This window comes from Portunus trituberculatus, chromosome 50 (genome assembly GCF_017591435.1).
Source record: "Portunus trituberculatus isolate SZX2019 chromosome 50, ASM1759143v1, whole genome shotgun sequence".
NCBI classification, from domain to species: domain Eukaryota; kingdom Metazoa; phylum Arthropoda; class Malacostraca; order Decapoda; family Portunidae; genus Portunus; species Portunus trituberculatus.
In genome coordinates this window covers 17,849,458-17,870,491 of record NC_059304.1, presented here as the reverse complement: position 1 = coordinate 17,870,491, position 21,034 = coordinate 17,849,458, and the positions used below count along the sequence as shown (strand labels likewise).

At 43.8% G+C, this 21,034-nt stretch overlaps 2 protein-coding genes across 8 annotated transcripts in view; one reads left to right on the top strand and one right to left on the bottom strand.

Moving 5' to 3' along the window:
- Window positions 1-4,747, top strand: part of LOC123499575 (protein kinase 3-like) — a 19,979-nt gene extending 15,232 nt beyond the window's left edge. For all 7 annotated transcript variants that reach the window (XM_045247728.1, XM_045247729.1, XM_045247722.1 and 4 more), the window contains one exon: window positions 11-4,747. In XM_045247728.1, the coding sequence (XP_045103663.1) occupies window positions 11-810 (800 nt within the window). In that variant the 3' untranslated portion in view covers window positions 811-4,747. The remainder of the gene's footprint in view (window positions 1-10) is intronic.
- On the bottom strand, window positions 3,797-21,034 carry LOC123499576 (collagen alpha-1(I) chain-like). The gene is made up of 2 exons (XM_045247730.1): window positions 20,880-21,034; window positions 3,797-7,581 (listed from the first exon to the last, which is right to left on the bottom strand). Exons 1-2 carry the CDS (start codon window positions 20,895-20,897, stop codon window positions 5,200-5,202), a joined length of 2,400 nt encoding a protein of 799 aa, XP_045103665.1. The 5' UTR covers window positions 20,898-21,034; the 3' UTR covers window positions 3,797-5,199.

Genomic DNA, 21,034 nt, shown 5'->3' with positions numbered 1-21,034 from the left:
GGTTTCACAGGAATTGGAGAAGCTGTCAACCCCTGCCCAAAGCCACCACCCCCACCGCCACCTCCACCACCACCCCCACCGTCCACACCAGCACAGCCTCCTCCTGCCCCACCACTACCACCCTCCCCACCACCACCACCATCAGCCAGTGTTACAGTAGCAGTCACTCGTAGTAGCAGTGACAGATTCAGTTCCCTCTTCCCTCCTCAACCTGCTCCTATATCTTGCTCCTTTCCCAGCAGTATCTTACGTTCTCCATCATCATCAAACACCCGGCCACAGTCAAATCAGAATATCACAGGTCCTATATCATCCCATGTGTTGCCATCTCATCTCCCAGCTTCAATACCTCCCCACCTTCCTTCTTCCTCACCAAGACTTCGCCCTCCTTCCCATGCTCTCATTTCAAACAGCCTTATCTCAACCTTTGGTGTGTTTCCCAATCCTGATCAACCCTCCAGCTCTCTTGGAAGGGGCCCATCAGCCTCCCTGGGCAGATGTGGGACTCGTTGGGGCTCAGGGGTGCACAGCCGTATTGTGCACAACATTGGTAGCCTTCAGCATCGTCCAGGCTCTCCACCCAACACTCAGGAGTCTTTTCCAGCCCCAGTCTTTTCAGAGGATGGAGACAACACTCAGCGACCAGAAGAGCATGCTAATAATTCAATTTCCAACGCCTCATCTTCCTCCACCAATCTGCCATCTCAGCTTCCCCGTGGGTCTTTCCGACTCCTGTTGAGACCTAGGAGGGGCCAAGGTGGATCTTTGATGACTCAGAAGACCTACCATCCATCACGCCGCTATGAGTAAATCTCTGGTGTACTGTCATTTGTTTAGATTAACTTGATTAGCTTGATGAGATGGATAAAATAAGTTAATTGCCATGTAGTACATCACATTGATGGATTACTTCTATTTTTATTCATCTCATGTCATTGAAGATTTTTTAGATAAAACTTATTATTTCTTTTATTCTTTTGCTCCATATAGGGAATCTATTTATAAGAACTATTCTTATGGAATGGCCACAACAGAAGTTTCTGTTGATTTCAGTATGTGCATTCCCTCTTCCCATACTCTGTACTTTCATTATCCTTTCTCCTTTCTTATTCTTCAGCACTTTTTCCTCTCATTTCACTAGCAGTCTTCATGCTTATATGAATTTAAGTCTCTCTCTTGGTTATCAAATTATCAATCATTCTGTCAGTTAGGCAAATCATGTTGTGTTACTGCATTTGCCTATCTAACCATTCCTTGATTCATAATTTAATTTACTTTTCAATCTTAATTGGTTAGCTGAATAAATTTTCAATAATGTATCTTTTTATTGTATTTGTTGTGGCTTTCTGCTGTGATCATTGCCATGTTTGATGCTCAGTCCCCTGTGAGGAGGACCTTGCATTACATGGCTCAGGTTGCTGTGATTATGTCATTTATTAAGATTTAACTAAGTGAGATCAGAATGAATAAATTCACATTCTAATGTCACCTTGAACAGAAAATTTATAGAAAGGAAGAAACAGCTTTGGAAAGTAGAGGTCATCAACTCTAAATCTGACTAAATCTTTCTTCTGCTTATTGTTCATACCTTTGCAGTATATGTCATTCAAGACAGTTTTCTTCATTGCATTGATTTGTTAGTTTCAAGTAGTTCTCTGCATGAAATAAAGTTTCTCTCTGTAGATAAGTATTTATAGATTTATATTTTTGATGTGAAAAGGGAGTACATGGCCTGGCTTCACTCGGCAGCTGGGCTGGAAGGAACTATCACTTAAATCTTGCATATCAGGAAAGGTGACTTATTTAAAGGAATTGAAGAAGGGGACTGAGATTCTCCTTTTATTCCTACAATGATACAAAAAAAATTTTTCTGCTATCCCACTGTTAGGGGATCTCAGCTTAGTGATCATTTTAAAGTTTTACTGGTAGATTACTTTATAGGTTTATTTATGGTTAACTTTGAATATTCAGCTGGTGCTATGGAATACTGTAATGTAGTGGAATTCTTTGGTAGTAATTGCCATACATACATGTTCTGTAGATGATCTTGATACAGGCAGGAATGTGATATGGTTGTGAAGCGGAACTAGCATCTCAACTTCATTTATGATATAATAAGAGAATTGAAAATCTAGGAAGTAAGTAAAGAGGTTTTTATGTTTATTTTTTTATCAAGATATTCTCTAATTAATTAAAATTTTCACAAATACTGTATGAGAAGATATATGAAATGCCAGCTATTTTAAGGAAGATTGGATATGTGAGGTGCAGTCAGGAGCTATTGGGAATATTATATGAGTTTCTTTGTGGCTGAGGATTTGTTGTATAGGAATCTTATTTTTCTATGTTTGTGTGTGGAAAACATAAGTTGCATATGGATGAGATAAAAGAACTTAAGTTTGCAAGCTATTTTTTGCTATATGGATATGGAGTATGTAATACTGAGAGAGACTTCCCTCCTTTATACTTATATTTTTTTTTTTTTTTTTTCTTTGAGACAAGTCCACCCAATGTATTTGTTATGGAGAATTGATGTATTGTACTAAGGATAAGTAGGGAAAATTATTTTTATATGGTAAAGTAATGAAGTTGAGTTTGAATTTGGAGTGACGTACAGTACACCTGAGGCTGCTTTTACACAATGTGAATCAATTTTATTTAATTTATGAAGGATCTTCCCAATTCATGTCTTGATTCATCACACGCTTTCAATGTAACTGTTTACACCAAGTGAATCAAGTCTTTCCAAAGCATACCGATTCATGGCGATTCAGTCAATGATTTGCATGGGGATATTTTTTCATAATCCTGATGAATCTGCCAAGGACAAGCATCATGTGTTTGGATGACCTCATCAATTTAGTGTCAGAGAGACATCTTACTTATGATCCTTGTGATCATATGATTCTTGGGAATAGAGAGGAAGGAAAGGAAGGGGGACTGACTGGGTGGTATTGCTTGAACAGGTGCTTGTATTTGAATTGGACAAAATTTGAATTGGGAGTTGTCTGAATTGAAAGCCTTTTGAATCATGAGTTATGACTGTACTACCCTCTGAATGTTAACAGAAAAAGCTTTTTATGCTGTATTCCAGTCAGATTGTGTCATTATGTGAGGCAGCTGCAGAGCACATCAAGAATTTCCATTTCAAGGTAAACAAGTACTTCAGGGAGGTGGTGAGGATGTATTGTGTGTCATAGTGAAAACTGAACAGATTCATAGATGAATAGATTGATTGTTGAGGTGAATTTGTATTATTATGAATATTGTATTGTATTTGTTTCTCATTCAAGGAATATATATTCATGTCAATAATTTACAGGTAGTATAATATAAGTGTTTATAAACTTTATTCTTGTTTATTTTCATTAAACATTCATTAAAATATGAGAAGCCACATGTGATTGATGGCAACTCAGCTAATTTTAATTAAATTTGAAGGAATCTTTTTTCTATGACCTTGTCCCTCAAAACTGTCCCTATTGACAGTTGTAAAACAAAAAATTTTGCAAGAAAAGTTGTTGATGCCTCTGGGTACTCACTTTCTCATCCATGGTGAGATTTAAGATAGGGTGGCATAGACCATTACATTGGCTAGTAAATTTTTCTCTCCCTCACTGTTATGGTATATTCTCCTTAACAAATTCAGATTAAAGCTATGTGTACATACCTAGTCCATGAGTTTTTAGTTCACTGTAATCAATAGATAAGCATCCAGGCACTTGCTGCTCTCATGACCTAGCCAAGTATTCATGTCACTATCAACATTGTGGCTTGTGTTAAGAAAAAGACGATACACATTTTTTAGAACAATTTATTAATTTACTGTACATTACATTCACATTGACTCCATTAAACACTGATAATAGAGCAACTGATTGCATGATTCTGTCGGCATACAATTGTGGAAATTCTTGAGCAACATTGTGTGGGCAAAAACCTACAAGTAAAGTCAGTGACAATATAATTTTAGAAATCTAAAAATAATGGTCACAGTGACTATTTAATAATAACTGGAAAAAAAGAAAACTTTTCATACCAATACATAAGCTGGGATACATGTAAATCTGTAATTCAGTGTGGCTTGCTTCACTACAGAATTGATGTAAAAAAATTCAACAATGTCGTATATGGTACCCATTATATTCAAAATATACATACAAGGATGCTGTTTAATGGTGAAGAAACCTCAACACAATTACTGTTATATTTTTTTAATGTTCCAGTATTACATGTGTAACACCCAGTGTGTGTCAGTTTGTTCACACAATGTAAATGATTGAAAATTATGGTAACCATGTGCAACATTTTATAAAATATCATTAAATATTGATTTCCACTTCATGGAAATGTACAACCCACTCTATAGACATGAACATGTAAACATGCACATCCAAGGTGCAAATTGGTGCTGCCACTCCTATGTTCACCACAACATTTGTGTGTTGGTGCCAACATTTGACTAAGAACCATGAATAGCTAAGGAAATTAATTTTGCATAGAAAACAAGTATCTTACCATCATAGGGTTAACATTAATAAGATAATATTAAGAAGTATAACATGAAAACAATAAGGGTTCATGTGTTAATCTTATCTCACAAGAATATCTTCCTTGGAGTTGTTTTTTATGGCTTTATTGACATACAAAATGAAGTACTGCTGCTTTAGTTTTCCCAATGACGCATGCATAGACACACACACACACACACACACACACACACACACACACACACACACACACACACCAATTATTGTCCTGAGGTATTAGAAAACTATTCATTGCATTCATACGGACATATAAAAGTATAAAAAAAAACTTAATACTTATAAAAGGGAACCTTATGCTTCCTATGACACAGTCTTAACCCTGGTTACTACTGCCACCCCGAGCTACTGAATGACACTATGTACAGAGGGTAGTGGAGGGGGTAAGGCAGAAACAGGCCCACAAGGCTTAATAATGAAGAGCACTTATGAGTGCCATGGATCCTATGTTCTTGTTCCAACATGCTCCTCTTGGCTCTGGGGTTGGACTGTCATAGGGGAATAAGCAGCTAAACTCATGTGAGTCTTGTTTAACTTACATCCCCACAATGAATGACTTGAAAGTCACCTACCACCTGCTGACACAAGAACGTGGCTCTTGGCAGGGGGTAAGGCAAGGAGAGGCGCAGAACTGGATGAAGGATTGTAAGGTTCAGTTCCAAACTGGACGCCAACCATCAGGGTCCCCGTGCCACTCCCGATCTTCAGGGTTGTCTCTCGGAGAAGGCTGGATGATGGGCTGTTCCTCTGTTCCTGATGCCACCAGATTGTGGTCGGGATCACTGGTGTTAGATGGTGGCTCTGGCACGTCATCTTCACCTTCACCAGAATCATCCTCAGCTAAGACAAGGACACCTGCCAATTCACGTCCCTCTAGCTCTGGATTGTCAGGAAGTGGCAGGCGGTCACCATCTACACTAACAGGAATGAATTTGTCAGATTCCTCATCATTGGCTTTCACACGTCCAACAAAGCGCCCTTTCTGGAATCCTCTGAGATTGGAAAGAAGTTCCTCTACTTTGGCAGAGTTTCCATCTTCCACTAGGCGACGCACCTTTACCTCCACATTCTGCTTGTCTGAAGGGTCCACCTTTGTGATTGACTGACGACTCTCTGAACCATATACGGATTCTAGGGCTTCCCTTACATTTCCATCCAGGTAGTCTGCACCCAAGGCATCTTCCAGATTAAGCACCTCAATTTCAGCATTGCCAAGGACTCCTGAGTCAAGCAGATGATTGCGCACACCAAGGGGCAGTTCTTGAGGCAAGTCATGGAGGACACCAGATTGTGCACCACCAAGATCTAAAGAATCTAGATCATCTAGATTGTCCCCAGGACTATATTCAATGAAGTACACTTCCACTGGATCATTTGGCACCTCATAAAGTGAAGGATCTATTACTGGTGGGGGTGGGGCAGGGAGTGGGTCCCCATCCTCAATCACAATCTCAATGATTGGGTCATCATATCCCAATTCTGCTCCATAAAGCAGAGTTTGAGGAGAATCTATCAAGGAAATCTCTGAAATTGCATGACCTCCTTCTACACTTCGTTTCTTTCCACCAAAGTCAATGGCACCGCCTCCTGGAGGCAGTATTGCCACTGGGGCTGGAGGATAAACCTCTCCATCTGAACATGATTGGCCAAGGCATGGGGGATGTGAAAGTTCTACCGGATGATCAACAATCTGCAAATTATCATGTGGAAGATCATAGAGTGGACGGACAGAACCAGCAGGGGCAATGGGTTGGGAGGCTTCAAATCCATCAAGATAAGAAGAGGACGAGGAACCATGAGCAGCCATGGGTGGCGGGAATGATGGTGGAGCTCGGTAATTGTTTGAGGTGTCAGGAACTGTAGGTCCAATAGGCAGTGGAGGTCCTGCAGGCACATGGTCAATGGCCTGAGGGGGCACCACAGGTACTTCTGGAGGCACATAAGTCTCAATGGGAGTTTTGGGTGGACCATACAAGTCATGATCAGCTGCATGTAAGACTCCATGGATGTCAGACAGCGGTGGTGGTGGCCCAGAGTAATCTGTGACAGGCACAGCTGGAGCAGAGTACCCATCTCCACCAATGACTACATCAGTGTGCTTCACAGGGCCAAAGCCATGAGGGATTCCATGTCCATGGATGGCACCACCTCCCTTGATGTGACCTCCACCGCCTCCTTTGATGTGACCACCTCCAATGTGACCACCTCCCTTGATGTGACCCCCTCCAATGTGACTTCCACCTCCCTTGATGTGAACTCCTCCAATGTGACCTCCACCTCCCTTGATGTGACCCCCTCCAATGTGACCACCTCCCTTAATGTGAACTCCACCCCCTTTGATGTGACCTCCTCCAATGTGACCTCCACCTCCCTTGATGTGAACAGCACCACCTCCCTTGATGCCGTGATGCACTGGGAGTGGTGGGGGACCATAGGAGGTTGGGGGAGGACCATATGTTGGATTGGGAGGAGGAATATAAGTGGCTTTCGGAGGGGGACCATAACCCTTTGAAGGAGGAGGAGGTGGAGCATAGGAGGCTTCAGGAGGAGGAATGAAGGTAGCCTTAGGAGGAGGACCATAACCCTTTGAAGGAGGAGGAGGAGGAGGACCATAGCCCTTTGAAGGAGGGGGAGGAGGAGGACCATAGCCCTTTGAAGGAGGGAGAGGAGGAGGAGGGGGAGGAGGGCCATAAGAGGCTGTAGGAGGAGGGATATAGGTAGCCTTTGGAGGAGGACCATAACCCTTTGAAGGAGGAGGAGGGCCATAGGTCTTAAGAGGAGGAGGTCCATAGGAAGCTTTTATTGGGGGAGGGCCATAGGAACCTTGAGGAGGCCCGTAGTGTCCTCTGATGTGGCGCATGTGGCGAGGGTACGGTACTGGTACAATAATGGCCTCAGAGCTGTAGTCGTCATCGTCGTATCCGAAGAAGTCACTGAACCAAGACCCGATACTCCTCCGATAGCGCGGCGTTAACTCCTCCTCACTCTCAACCACTGATGCTGCCGCCGCCGCCGCCGTTGCCAGCGCCACTACCTGCAATGGGCCAAAGAAATATGAGAAAAGTGGACGGATGGCTCATTATAAATGCGTGTAGCCTATATATGTGTCTGGTTAGCCTGATGTAGCTATATATTATCGAAATCAAGTATTCTGATCAATGTGAGTGTACATAAAGTAATTCCACACATATATGAGGAGCAAGCCATCTCACACCGTGCCACTTCTTCCACTCCATCATCTATGATCTATTGTTGCATCAGATACACTTGAGGACCGCACTTGCATGAGGGAGTCAAAAAGGGAAGTGCGTCCTGTGACGAATTTGTTTTTATATTAGTCTGAATTTGGCATTTCTGCTTCTAATGAAAAAAAAAAAAAAAAAAAAGATCTGGGAGCAAGCGACAGAAAAAAAACGAAAGCGGTGAAGGCCTCTCCCACGTTGGTCCACTGCTATATCACGTTGTTCTGCCTGACCTACAGTTTCTCGTGTCCTTTTAAAGAAAAGCTCACCTTGTATGTTGTTCTTTCTTACATGACTATCTTGTTTTGTACTTGTGTTACATATTACTCTCTTACTTTCTTATTTTGCATGAATTATATACGTTGTGGTGCTAATCTTTGCTGTGTTCTCAACTGCGCTTGATCATCTTGTGTGTGCGATGATCTGTCATTTCATTGATCAGTGCTTACAGTGATCTGTGTTGGCTTCCATCCCTTTAATCAACAGACTTAATGTGATCCTCCTCCCAAAGTCCAACTCAAAGGTAGATGACCATCAAAACCACAGCAAGAGTGAATGATTATTCTATCAACATGGCCGCGAAGCAAACTTTCTGATAGCAAACATGTGACAAAGACTGATAGAGTTATTAGATACAGAAGACCCCATTACAGAATAGAAACGGGTGCAGCTACTTTGGCCAGGGAGAGAGAGCGGAGGAAAGGCAAGAAGGTTCAGAAAAAAAGAAGAGAGAGAAAAAAAAAAAGAGCAGCACAAGACAAAACAGGTTAGAGAGAAAGCGGTTTGAGATCCCAACCGGCAGGTCTTCGCTGCCGACGGGATCATATCGCGGCGTTTCGTTCCGATCGTCGTGGAAAGTTAGGTGATAAGAACTACTTAAAACGACGGGATTGCGGTGTCAGGTGGAGGAGACACAGGCTCGTCTGTCAAGGAAGCATCACGATTCAATATTTTGGGTGAAAAAAAAAAAAGGATATTGCCATTCCAGAACTACCTTTCTTCTTGTCATGAACTCAAGAAAGGACTGATTCCCCTTGTTGAGCGGTCAAGCACGAAGTGGCATCGGCAGTGCAGATTTGGTGAAAGTTCTGCTTCCCACATGCTTCCCACCTTGTTTGGCGTGGCTCAGGGGTTCTCGAACGACGCTGAATTTAGTTAATAAACCATAGAATATGACTCATCTATTTTGATTGACGTTTAATATAAAGGAGCGGAGAAAAGTGGTCTGAAACATGTATAAATTAGTGGTGTCTTGCTGGATATGATGTTTAGCCACAGCTTAGGTACTACGGGTCCGGATCTGCAATGGGAAGAATGATTTCTCTTGTCTGCTTAGTAAATGAACTCCCGCGCTAACAGGTCACGCAAAACACTAGTGCATGTAGGAATCATCATAAGAATAATTACTCATTCTTTGATCACGTGTACGACTGAAGCTCAGATCAAGTGGACCCAAATGTTTCCAGGGAGTGGTTGCTATCATCTGATGGAGAAGACTGAGTGGGGGGCATCTCAGCTCTCCAGCGCTCCCATCCGGCAACCGACGCCGCCGGATGCTGGAAGCGTGAGTTACCTTGTCAGAAGTAACGCTTTACACCAGCTTCACTCTCACCTCCGGCCTCACTCTCACTTGTCTCCATTCTTATCCACAAGTGCCCGGGTTTTTCGTCTCATTCCTGCATCCTGCCTCCTGACGGCCGGCCTTGCATCTCCTCTGTTGTGTGTGGCTCCTTGCGCCTATATGGCGCGTCTAAGGGCTCGAAAACTATTCTCATATTGCTAGCTCTTAGAGAGAGAGAGAGAGAGAGAGTAAAGTGAGAGTTAAGCGTACTTCTTTTTATTACGGGAAGTGAGCCGCTCTGGATGCTACGAGTATAATTACAGAACCTGGTCCGCAGTCACTTTCCAATGGTGCCCGCAGCCTCGGGGCTGATGACTCGGCTCTTCCGCTGACCACTGGAGGGAGGCTGCCTTTCCCCAGACGCGACGCCCCTCCTGCTGCCCTCACAAACCTCCCATTACTATACGCGCAGAGAGAGAGAGAGAGAGAGAGAGAGAGAGAGAGAGAGAGAGAGAGAGAGAGAGAGAGAGAGAGAACTACAGCGTCGAAAAGCCTTTCTGTCTGACAGATTATTTCCAGAGGCCATAGAAATGTTTAACCAAGTTATTAAGATTTTTTTCCTTTCAGTAATGCAGAAATCTTGTTAATCAGTCACTAAAACATAAGAAAATAACATAGGAAACAGAACAGCTTCAATTAAACATTGGAGCCTTTTGAGAGTAGTGGTGTGGCGAAGAAGTGAATCAGAATATGGTCCCTAACATGTCGCCTCTGTGCAGCGATGGACAGCAACCGCGGGGAAAGTCGAGCAATACTAGGGCGTACACACGAGCACCTGGTAGTCTGAGGCAAGCACTATAGAGCTGGACTCACTAACACGGAAGGGAGGCGGTGCATTCACAACTGACTGTATAATTTAGTCCTTCCGCCTCACATGTTTAGCAATAATAATACCAATAATGTCTGGGACCACGTTCGTTTAATAGATTACAGTACGAATAGCAACAGCGGCAGGAAGCTCAGTAATGAAAACCAAGGAGGAGCCACGAGAAGAAGTGGGCGGTGTTAAAGCGTGTGTGCTGTTGAGTTGGTTATGGATATGGGTGGGACAGAGGTGGGCTGGATTGGGCTGGGTGGGACTGGGCTAGGCGGGGCGGGAATGGGTCAGGGTAGGGAGGAGAAGGGCTGGCAGCCAGTCAGGTCTGCTATTACTTGACTTTCACAACACCCCTGCAAAAAACTGGGGCAGTGTTCCTTCGGCTTTACACACCTGTAACCCCGCCCCCCACCACATACACACTAAAAGAGAGAGAGAGAGAGAGAGAGAGAGAGAGAGAGAGAGAGAGAGAGAGATGTTTTCTTTCCATTAGTTATACAGAAAAGAAAGTCGACCTGCTGAGAGAGAGAGAGAGAGAGAGAGAGAGAGAGAGAGAGAGAGAGAGAGAGAGAGAGCAGTAACCTGGATGAAGTCGTATAGATTTGTTAGAGTAAGGAAAGCAAAGTTGACACGAACACGACCTATATACAGCACACAATATCGCAGGGATTCTGTTTTCGTCAACTTTCTCTCGGGTCCTTGAGAAGAAAACAAGAATATACGAGCGTCGGAAGGTAATTTGGTAGCAGCACTTTTTTCTCCTCTATCATCAGTTTTAACTTAATAAAAAACAGGCTTTAACTTTCCCTTACAGAATTGCTTTTATCTTATAACCTGTCAGTTCTTTCGCCTTGTCTGAGATCGTTACTCTGAATAATGACAGCCACCTGGAGCTTTGTGTTAGCCTCAGAAATCTCCATCAACGTCTTATCACATAGAAAACTCTATCAGACGTGTTCCTCACAGCTCACTTACGCCGGGACAGGAAGGAGCGCTCATCCTTTCCCAGACGTCAAGCAAGACACGGAAAGGAGGTCAGACGGGAGGCAAAAGAAAGGATAGGAAAGAGAAAGTGGTGACGAGACCAGAAGTGGAGAGAGAGAGAGAGAGAGAGAGAGAGAGAGAGAGAGAGAGAGAGAGAGTGGTGATGAGAGGAGAGATGACAAAGGTGAAGAGGAAAGGGAAGGACAAGAGAAGTGAGGGATAGGAGGAAGGTGATGAGGAGAGCAGACTGAGGAGGGAGAGAGAAGAAAGGAGGGAGCGGAAGCAGTGATGTGTTTGCTGCTGGCCTCAGGTGGTAATGTTGGTGACCACTCACTGCCGACCATCACATCAGGCAGTGGAATTATTATGCTGCCTCCCGTCCACTCTCGAGAGAAAGCCTATCAGCGTCAGGCCAAATATTTTTTTTTAATGTGAGGCAAGACTGGTTTGAGGTGGTGGCGAAATTCCTTGCTTCCGCTTTCTCCTGAATGACGTGCGTGCGTGCCTGGGCGTGCGTGCCCAGCTGAGCGCCTCTAAGGTGCTGTTGGGAAGCATTCTGTTGGTCTGCCGTAACTTGTCGCCTGACTCCCTTGAATCACTGACATATTATAGAATGGATTATTGCAGACTTTATTCAATTTTACTCTATCTTGTTTGATTTTTTTCAATTAACTAATGTATTTCTTATCCATTTTTTTTTTAATACCATACCGTATCTTTGGATGTCATGTCTGCTATTTACAACTGTCCTCTTACCAGACCTACTAACGCTTTCTCCTAAGCTTCCTGCATTCAGCTTTTCACGTCCTTCACAGAGAGTAAACACGGGAAAATGTAGGTTACTGCCTACTTACCCTGCTGCTCCTCAAGTTCCGGCCTCAGGACAGGCATTTCTGAACTCTTTTCTGAATTTGTGATTATCAGTGTGTTACAACACTGGCTATAGTTATGTGGTCGCACTGGCAGATTACCTTGAGGGTGGACAGGGCAAAACTATATACTCCCACAGCAAGGAGTTGTGTACAAGGATAGTGCATTATGAATGGAAGCGAAAACACTGCATTAGGAATTATTTGACAGTCTCGGGCACTGTTTGGCACCAATGACAGTATGGACAGATACAGACGATGGGGCGTGTGCTGTGAGCCACGTGCGTATCCCAGGAGGAGACAAGAGAGAGCTACGCCCAACACTCGGTGACTCGGGACGTTTTTCTTATGCATGGCTGAAGAGGGGAGTCAGTTCCGTAGACGCCCATGGTGGTGGTATGGAGGTGATAAGTGTTTACATCCTCATTCGAATACCAACGAGTCATGGTGGGCACGTCCGAAACTCGAAGAGAGAGAGAGAGAGAGAGAGAGAGAGAGAGAGAGAGTGGGAGTGAGAGAACGGACACTCAGACGAGGGTTGCGCAGAGTGAGACGTGAGAGTTGTTCCCTAGCCATTTGTGTTATCTTGTTCCAGCCTGCAGCACCGCCTTCAGCCCCATCTACGTAGCTTGGCAGTGTGGCTTGGTAGGTACATGAATTTTCATTGTTGGAACCTGTGCACGAGAGAAAGGAAGGGTGGGAAGGAAAGGTGAGGCCATGTTTGGTGTTCTTAAAGAGTGTTTTCCGTGAGAGTTTTGTGGCTTGTGTTCTTTCGTCTCTGTATTATTCCTATGTGTCTTGTATTACTGTTTGAGGCTTCATGGCAAGAGTAATGTGTCCGGTTTCGAAACGTAAACCAGGAATTGTGTAAGTGATAAATTGTGTCTTTGTTGCATATAATCGTCTTTTTTTCATTATTATTGTTATTATTTACTTATTCATCCACTCCTGTAGCTTCCGACCTACCAACTTGTATTTATCTACTTGTTTATGTATGTATTGCTAACAATAAAGACACGTCTACTCTCCACTCGAGGGATATAACGGTTAGTTCATTACATACATTATTATTATTATTATTATTATTATTATTATTATTATTATTATTATTATTATCATCATCATCATCATTATCATTGTTACTACTACTACTACTACTACTACTACTATTACTACCACCACCACCATTGGTACCATTACTGCCTCTTCTTTTTAGCCTTGCCTGTAACCACTAGAGTCGAGGAACGAAATAGATAAGATTAGAAGAAAGTTTCTCCTGCAGACGTTAAAAATTATTATTATTCTGCATTTCACTTCTTCGTTTCCTCCTCCTCCTCCTCTTCTTCATGCAGCCTCTCTTTCTCTCTCTCTTCCTCTGCCTCAATGAAAGCTATCTCTCTCTCGCTCATTCGCACAGATTCACAACTAATTCGAGGAACACAAAAAATAATTATTCATCTCTGGTATCATTGTGGAAGTTTTTCGATGGACATTTCAGGATAATTACTGTACATCTCGTTTTCCATTCAATATCTCCTGCTCGTTAATGGGTGTTTGTCTGCATGTGACCATGTGTTATTGGCTATTGCATTGGTGTGTAGCGGCGGGTGAGCGGCATTGTTTCAGGAAACAGCCGCCTCACGTTGATAAGCGCTAACCATTTCATATATCTTTGTTACATGTGCCATTAAGTAACGTGTGCATTGTTCTTGATCCGATAAATGAGTGAAGAGTTTTAACGTGGTGGTAAGGTGGTGGTGGTCGCCCTGGCAAGTTAGATAGATAGCAAAGGTGATGTGTGTATAGCAATGAAGTACATACATATTTTTACTCAATAGAGAAACATTGTAGTTTGATTCATCAAAGTATAGCATGGGCGTGAAATCTGTCCTTTTTTTCTCGTTTTACTGGTTAGCGCAGTGAACCGGCAGTGTAGTTCCCTTCTGAAAAGGAAAGATTCAATCGATTTGTGTTCGAATTAGTGGCGGCGGCGGCGGCGTGGCAGGTGCCGTGCGTGAGTCGATGGGGTCGCAAGGTCAGTGTTACGGACGAGGGCAAGGTCGTCACGTTCTTGTCATTATGTGTAACGGCAGCGCCTCGTATCGGTGGCGGTGGGAAAGCTGCGTCGCTTGTTATGAATGCCAGGCGAGTGCAGGCAGTGTGTGTGTGTGATGAGAGGAATGAGAGATCACGCTGTATCAGACGCTTCGGAGCAATTTCCTATTTTTGGGTAATGATTCTGTGTGTAGTTTATCAAGGATTTTGTATTGTTAGTGGAGGGAAAGACACAGCTGTAAAGGAACAAGTGATCAGCTCTGTGTCTTTTGAATATATTTTTAATGAAAGTCAGGAGCATTTCAAAGTATAGGCTAAAGTTTGTGCCCTGTGGTATTGATCCAACTGGTGTGATGGAGAAGAGACGATTATTTAACTACTGAGTAAAGTTGTTGTATCGTTATAACACTAAAGGGCATTATAGACCGCAGACGACCTGTAGGTTCTTACTCTGTTATGTGATATCATTACAACGCTCTACTATAAAACTAGATTTAGAAAAATGTTGAATTTTAAACTTGAGGCTTCCATCGTGTAGCTATAGGGAAGAATACAAATGCTTGGTATCGTGATGTACTGAAATGTTTCGTGGAGGCTCAGTGGAGGAAATGTGTGTGTGTGTGTGTGTGTGTGTGTGTGTGTGTGTGTGTGTGTTGAGGTGATGACAACATGGCGTTCAGTGGCTGGAAAGACATGTGATGTGAGGTGATTGGCCTAGATAACGACTGAGAAGCTGCTGATTGGGCTAAGTATTGACAAAAAAAGTGCCATTGATGATTGGGTGGCACTGAAACAAGCGCCAATAATGATCGGGCAAAAGATTGAATGAAGTGGCATTGATGACTGGGCGTGATATTGAAACAAGCACCGGTGATGACTATACAAGGAGTGTGGAAGGTCAGGTCAGAGCTTGGATTCCCTGCCGTGGCCTCTGTTCTTTGTTGGGCTGCAGTACGCATTGAGATAAGGGTGAATGTCGGGACGGAGCGGATGGTGTGCGTACCCGAATGTTGAAACACTATGTTCCTATATGAAAAATGTTCAAACTCCCAATATTAGCTCGATGTTTTATCAGACTTATGGTGATAAATCTTTGTCAACCTATAACTAGAATAACGAAAACAAACTTCAATCTTCCAGCAACTTTCACTACATCCTGTCAAAAGAAGGCAAGACGACGGCGAAACGTTGAGAATGGAGCTCCTCGGCTGACTCAACTCCTCGCGCCGCTTCACTTCACTCGTTTAGGCTTATCTCGAGGATAATCCCCACCCCTGCTGACGGCACTGATACGGCGTCCCGGCTGCCCCACTCCGCTATCCCAACAACTGCGAGTGGCGACGAGGGGATTATCTCCAAGTAACCAGTCATTTGCTTGGATAACAGGGAGGGGTGAGGTCTGATGTCCGTGTTACATTGAAAATTGTATGTAGAGTCAGTACAAGTAATTAATTCTCTGTAAATTCGTGAAGTAAATAATCATGGATGTTTTTAGTGGTATTGTGCGCGAGCTTTTATGAGGACACGACTCTTTGAAGGACGTAAAAGTTGAGGCACGTCATGTCTAGCTGTGGAAGACGCGTATGGCTGTGGCGAGAGGTCCTTATGGGAAGGCTGCTATTTACAGTACAAATGCGTATGAAACTCACACTAGAATCATAAAAGTATCCAGAAAAGCCTCGTTAACTTCGACTTACTACAGCCTGTTAAAAAAAAAATAATAGAGATGAGATATAGAATTGTTTGTGCTGTAGGTTCGTCTGCCGTGTGACGTGAGATGCGCACGCCAGACTGTCGCCTCCGTTGCCGATGAGCCACGATTTCAACAGCCGTTTTCAAGGGATGACTCTAGTTTCTTTGAGTAAGTGTAGTACATTTATCTCTGCGTGCTGGCTGATGCGACGGCGATGGCGACAGTTACGATGATGACGAGAGAGAGAGAGAGAGAGAGAGAGAGAGAGAGAGAGAGAGAGAGAGAACTAGCAGATAGGAAGAACGTAAAAAGATAACGTGCATCATAATCTCTCTCTCTCTCTCTCTCTCTCTCTCTCTCTCTCTCTCTCCGCCGCGTGCGTGTCAGGAATGGATACAGGTAAGAGTAGCACCATTGAGCAACGTTACATAGCAGAATGCGGCGGCTGGCGATGGGTTGCAGGAGGGACGCAGAGGCACATTGTTCTCCACGCTGAACACTGCACGACAAGATGAGAATAATGTTTCCTTACCATCACTGGGGAAATTACCTGACATGCAACACCATTCCCTCAGCAACCCTCACCCCACAGGCCACCCCCTCTCTCTCTCTTTTTCTTTCTCTTTCTCTCTGACGATCTTTCACTCTCCATCTTCCTCGCACCGTCATTTCCACTTTCAAATTAACACCGATGGCTCGTGCCGGGGAACTTTGCCGATGTTGGAAGAGGAAGAAGAGGAGGAGGAGGGGAAGGAGGGGAGGAAGAACAAAAAGAAGAGAAAGAGAAGTAGAAAGAATAAATCGATACTGATAAAATGTTATAATGAACACTTCGTGTTAGAAATATTTATAGAATCATGTAGTATACGACTTATTTCTACTACTACTACTACTACTACTACTACTACTACTGCTACTACTACTGCTACTCTAGCTCCAGCAACAAGAATAACAAAAACGATAATGATACCAATAACAACAATCGCTGCCACTAACACTTTCCTAAAGATTTGCATAAAACACCACTTCCGCGCCGCTCGTCACTGTGTCATCCCTTTCACCGTGCCCGCTCTCTCTCTCTCTCTCTCTCTCTCTCTCTCTCTCTCTAGCACCTCCGTACATCGCCATTATCGTTATGCAACTATCAGAAACGTGCAATTATGCGTAATGAAAGAAGCACCGATTGCAAGACTTTTTGTACTGAGTGTGATAAAAGTATGAGTGCTCTCTCTCTCTCTCTCTCTCTCTCTCTCTCTCTCTCTCTCTCTCTCTCTCTCTCTCTCTCTCTCATACCTTCCACGTCAAAGTTGTTAGATGTTTCTTCATGAACATAAATGAAAGTCAGTTTTTGTTAGTGTTTTTTTTTTTCTTTATTCAATTCACCTCAAGATTTTATAATTGACAATTGAGACTTTCATTTTTCATTCGTATCTACAGACCGTGCAAGCTTTCATTTATTCGTTAGCGTTTTTTTGTCTTTCTTTTTGTCAATTTTCCATTATACTTTGCACATGTACTTGCATACACATACATACATACATACATACACACATTCATTACATGATGAAATATAGTGTGTGTGTGTGTGTGTGTGTGTGTGTGTGTGTGTGTGTGAAATCTCACTTCAAGAATGTGTATACCTGTTTTGGACTTGTTGTTCAGAGAGAGAGAGAGAGAGAGAGAGAGAGAGAGAGAGAGAGAGAGAGAGAGAGAGTGGGGGGAGGTGGGGGAAAGGAAGGAAAGTTGGTGCAGTCAGGACAGCGTGCCTCCAAGACTGGTTTGTTGACAGGGGAGGACTAAGAACACAAGTCTATTCTCTTTGCGGTGCGCCAGTGTGTGTTACATGACTCAGGGGAAAGCCACCAGGAAGTCGACGTAGGATGAGAGGGGGATGGTGCTAATGGTGATGGTGCTGGTGACTGTGCAACCTACTGACTGACTGACTGACTGACTGACTACATGGTTGTATTTACTCATTGGCTGACTGACTGGTTAAACAAGTGACTGACTAACTGGCTAACTGACATGAGTGACTGATACAGATTAACTGACTGATGCAGCTTGAGTTAACAGATCAGCTGACTCAATTTATTACTAATGAGGACTGATTGAGGACTGACTGACTAATTAACTGAACTGACTTGATATGTTTAATGACTGATTGACTTGTTAACTGATTGATGACTATTTGAACTATATGTTAGACAGCTATTCAGACAGACCGACTGGTTAACTGAACTACAGATCGGAATTAATAAACAAATTGACTAAATAATCTTTATGAATTCAATAAGTGACTAACTGTTAATATTTAATGGCTAACTTTCCACGATGACTTGCAGTGAAATTCAAGTATCGTATTATTACAATGCTTTTTTCATGCTTGACTCTTATTTTCATTACACTCTGGCGTGCTTCGAATCGTTCAGCTGCGTCTAGCGTGGAGGAGTCGAGGAACGAGTGTTTTGAGTGTGGTCTGTAGTTCGACGCAGGGATTTTGACGCGTGGATAATGAAGCAAAACTGCCCCCCAAAGCTTGCAATGTTCTCTACAAAGCACCGAGCACTGTACAGAAGTATCATTCTTTAGTGTTTTTTTTTAAGAAGTGAAGATCGGCTTACATTTAAGTGACAGTAGACTCACTTTCTCGGATGAAGAACCGTCCCTGTGTTGTAAACGTAATGCGACATCAATGTTAACGTAAAAATTATAAATGATAGCTTGTAAAATAGTAATGTCTTGAATAAGTGTCACCGTTGTGTGTGTGTGTGTGTGTGTGTGTGTGTGTGTGTGTGTGTGTGTGTGTGTGTGTGTGTGTGTGTTTGTGTTTTGCCAGATCACTCTGTAGAAAGTGTCGCCCTCTCTCTCTCTGCGTCCCCCCCCCCCGAACTGACCCAGGCCGCAGACCCGTCCTGGAGTAGCTGGTCTGCTCTCACCCCGCCCCGCCGCCCCAGGGGGTAAGAGAGTGACCGGCTCTCCCCCCGACCGACGCGTGTTTGCCTTTCTCCTCTCTTTTTCTAGTCCGGTTGGCTGTTTTTGTTGCCCTCAAATTCCACAACCTTTCCCTGTCGTTCCCAGCTGGCCGACACCTTCCTCGCCCCTCCTTTCTCTTACTCACTTAATTCCAGTTCCAGTTTTCTTTCTATTTTTTTTCTTTTTTTTGCCATTTCATTCATCTTCCTTATCTTTCCTCATTTGTCACTGATCCTTTTCTGTCAACTCTCTACTTGTCTCGTAATCCTCGTCCGCCCTCTCCATGTGTGTGTGTGAGGATCTCCTCTCTCTGTGGCCCATATTATGCAGAAACGCTTTGCTCTTCCCTTTGCTCTCACCGCGACTATTTTCAGAGGCTACAGAGATGATAAGCGGGGTTTTCAAGAGCGTTTCCATATGTAAAAGTGTAGAAATCTTGTCACTCTGTCTCTAGGACCATGAAAACAACTTAGAGAACTCGTGTAAATTTGAATAAAGCCTTTGGAAACAGTGGAGGTGAAGCGCAGAAGTTTTTGAGAAAGACGTCTGCTGCTACATCTCTCTGCCACTGACGGTCCACACACAGTCTCCCAGAAATATCGATGACTTACAAGCTGCGTGGAGGGAAAGTGCGCCGGACAGAGGGAGGGACGGGAGGGACGGGAGGGAGACCGGGGAGTGAATAGCCAGATAAATGATGTGCGACAGGAGTGACTGGTAAGGAATGAGGAGAGGTGTTAGTGGGTAGACGAATGAGATGTAGAGGTGGTTAACGACCGGTAGAAGGACGGGAAGAATGAATGAAGGAGTTAATTAGTGATGGAGGGAAGAATGGGAGGATGAAAGAAAGCGTGAAAGAGAGGAGGAAAGGCATACGTAGATGAAATGAAAGGTAAGTGCATGTAATAAATGGAAGGATTGATGACGAGTGACAGAAAGGAGGAAGGAAAGAATATAGTGTGGGGGAAGAGAGAGAGAGAGAGAGAGAGAGAGAGAGAGAGAGAGAGAGAGAGAGAGAGAGAGAGAGAGAGAGAATGACTGAACGAGTGAATATAATGAATAAAAAATTGAAAGTGCGTGTACAAACGTATGAGACAGAAAGACATACATACATGCAGACATACAACATATGGCGTGTAAGACCAATGTGGATGCGCACACACGTACGCACACGCACACACACACACACACACACACACACACACACACACACACACATACGAAAAAAATGCGTGTCGGAGGAAGCAAGGCGGCTTTCTTATCATTAGCAGCAAGGAGGGAGCAGAATCTCCCCTTTGCTTTCATGCAGGAAGCTCCTCTTCACCTCGCTCTCTCTCTGCATCCCAGTTCCGTTGTCTCCGTCTGTGTTTATATGCCTGCCCTCGTCAGTCTCTGTTAATCCACGTACCGGCCTGTCTATCTGCCCCTCCCTTCATCCGTCAGTGTGTTTAGTCACTCTTTCCTCTGTTTGCTTATGTCTATCGTCAATAATTCGTATCTTCGCACTGGTCTATCTTTATCTACCAGCCTGTCTGTCTTTCTGTCTCCGTGTGTTATGTCATCGAGACAACTGGCGCTTGTAATGTTTTTGTAGTGGACAATTGTCTTGGAAGATATCTCGGCAAAACTAAACGCACCCTTCAGATAGACACGCTTCACACGGCTGTTGCAGAGATTAGGGAGCTATTTATTAGTGGGAAAATGGTCAACAAACAGTTGATTCCCCACCGTAACAGCTCACGGCCCGCACTTCCTCCCAGGCAGCGGAGATTTGCAGTCGGCGTGAAGGAGTCATCCAAGCCTGCCGTGCTCGTGACTCGGGACACTCGCAGAAATTAAGGTCTTTGTTCTGAAGAGCCTTAACCTCTCATTAGGAGTGTTACTGAATACCACCGCATTCTCACGATGTCTCATTAATGATGCAGAATTTGTGTTAAAACTATCACAAAACTAATGGGACCTTTAAATTACTCCGCGGTATAATTTGTTGCAGTTAGTGAAGATAAGAAGCCAAAACATCTGGGAATGGTGCCCTAAGATACCCTGACCACACGTAGGCAGGGCCAGGATGCACTCACCGTCAGGAATGCCTTCATGGCCGGTGTTTGTCCGTGTCTGCCTGGCCCTCTGTGGGAGACACGCGCCTCACTCCCCGCCCTGTCACCAGCCTTCAGAATCGTAGCGTTACAGCCCCTCCTCAAACCACCGCCGCAAGAGAACTACTGAGCTCTCG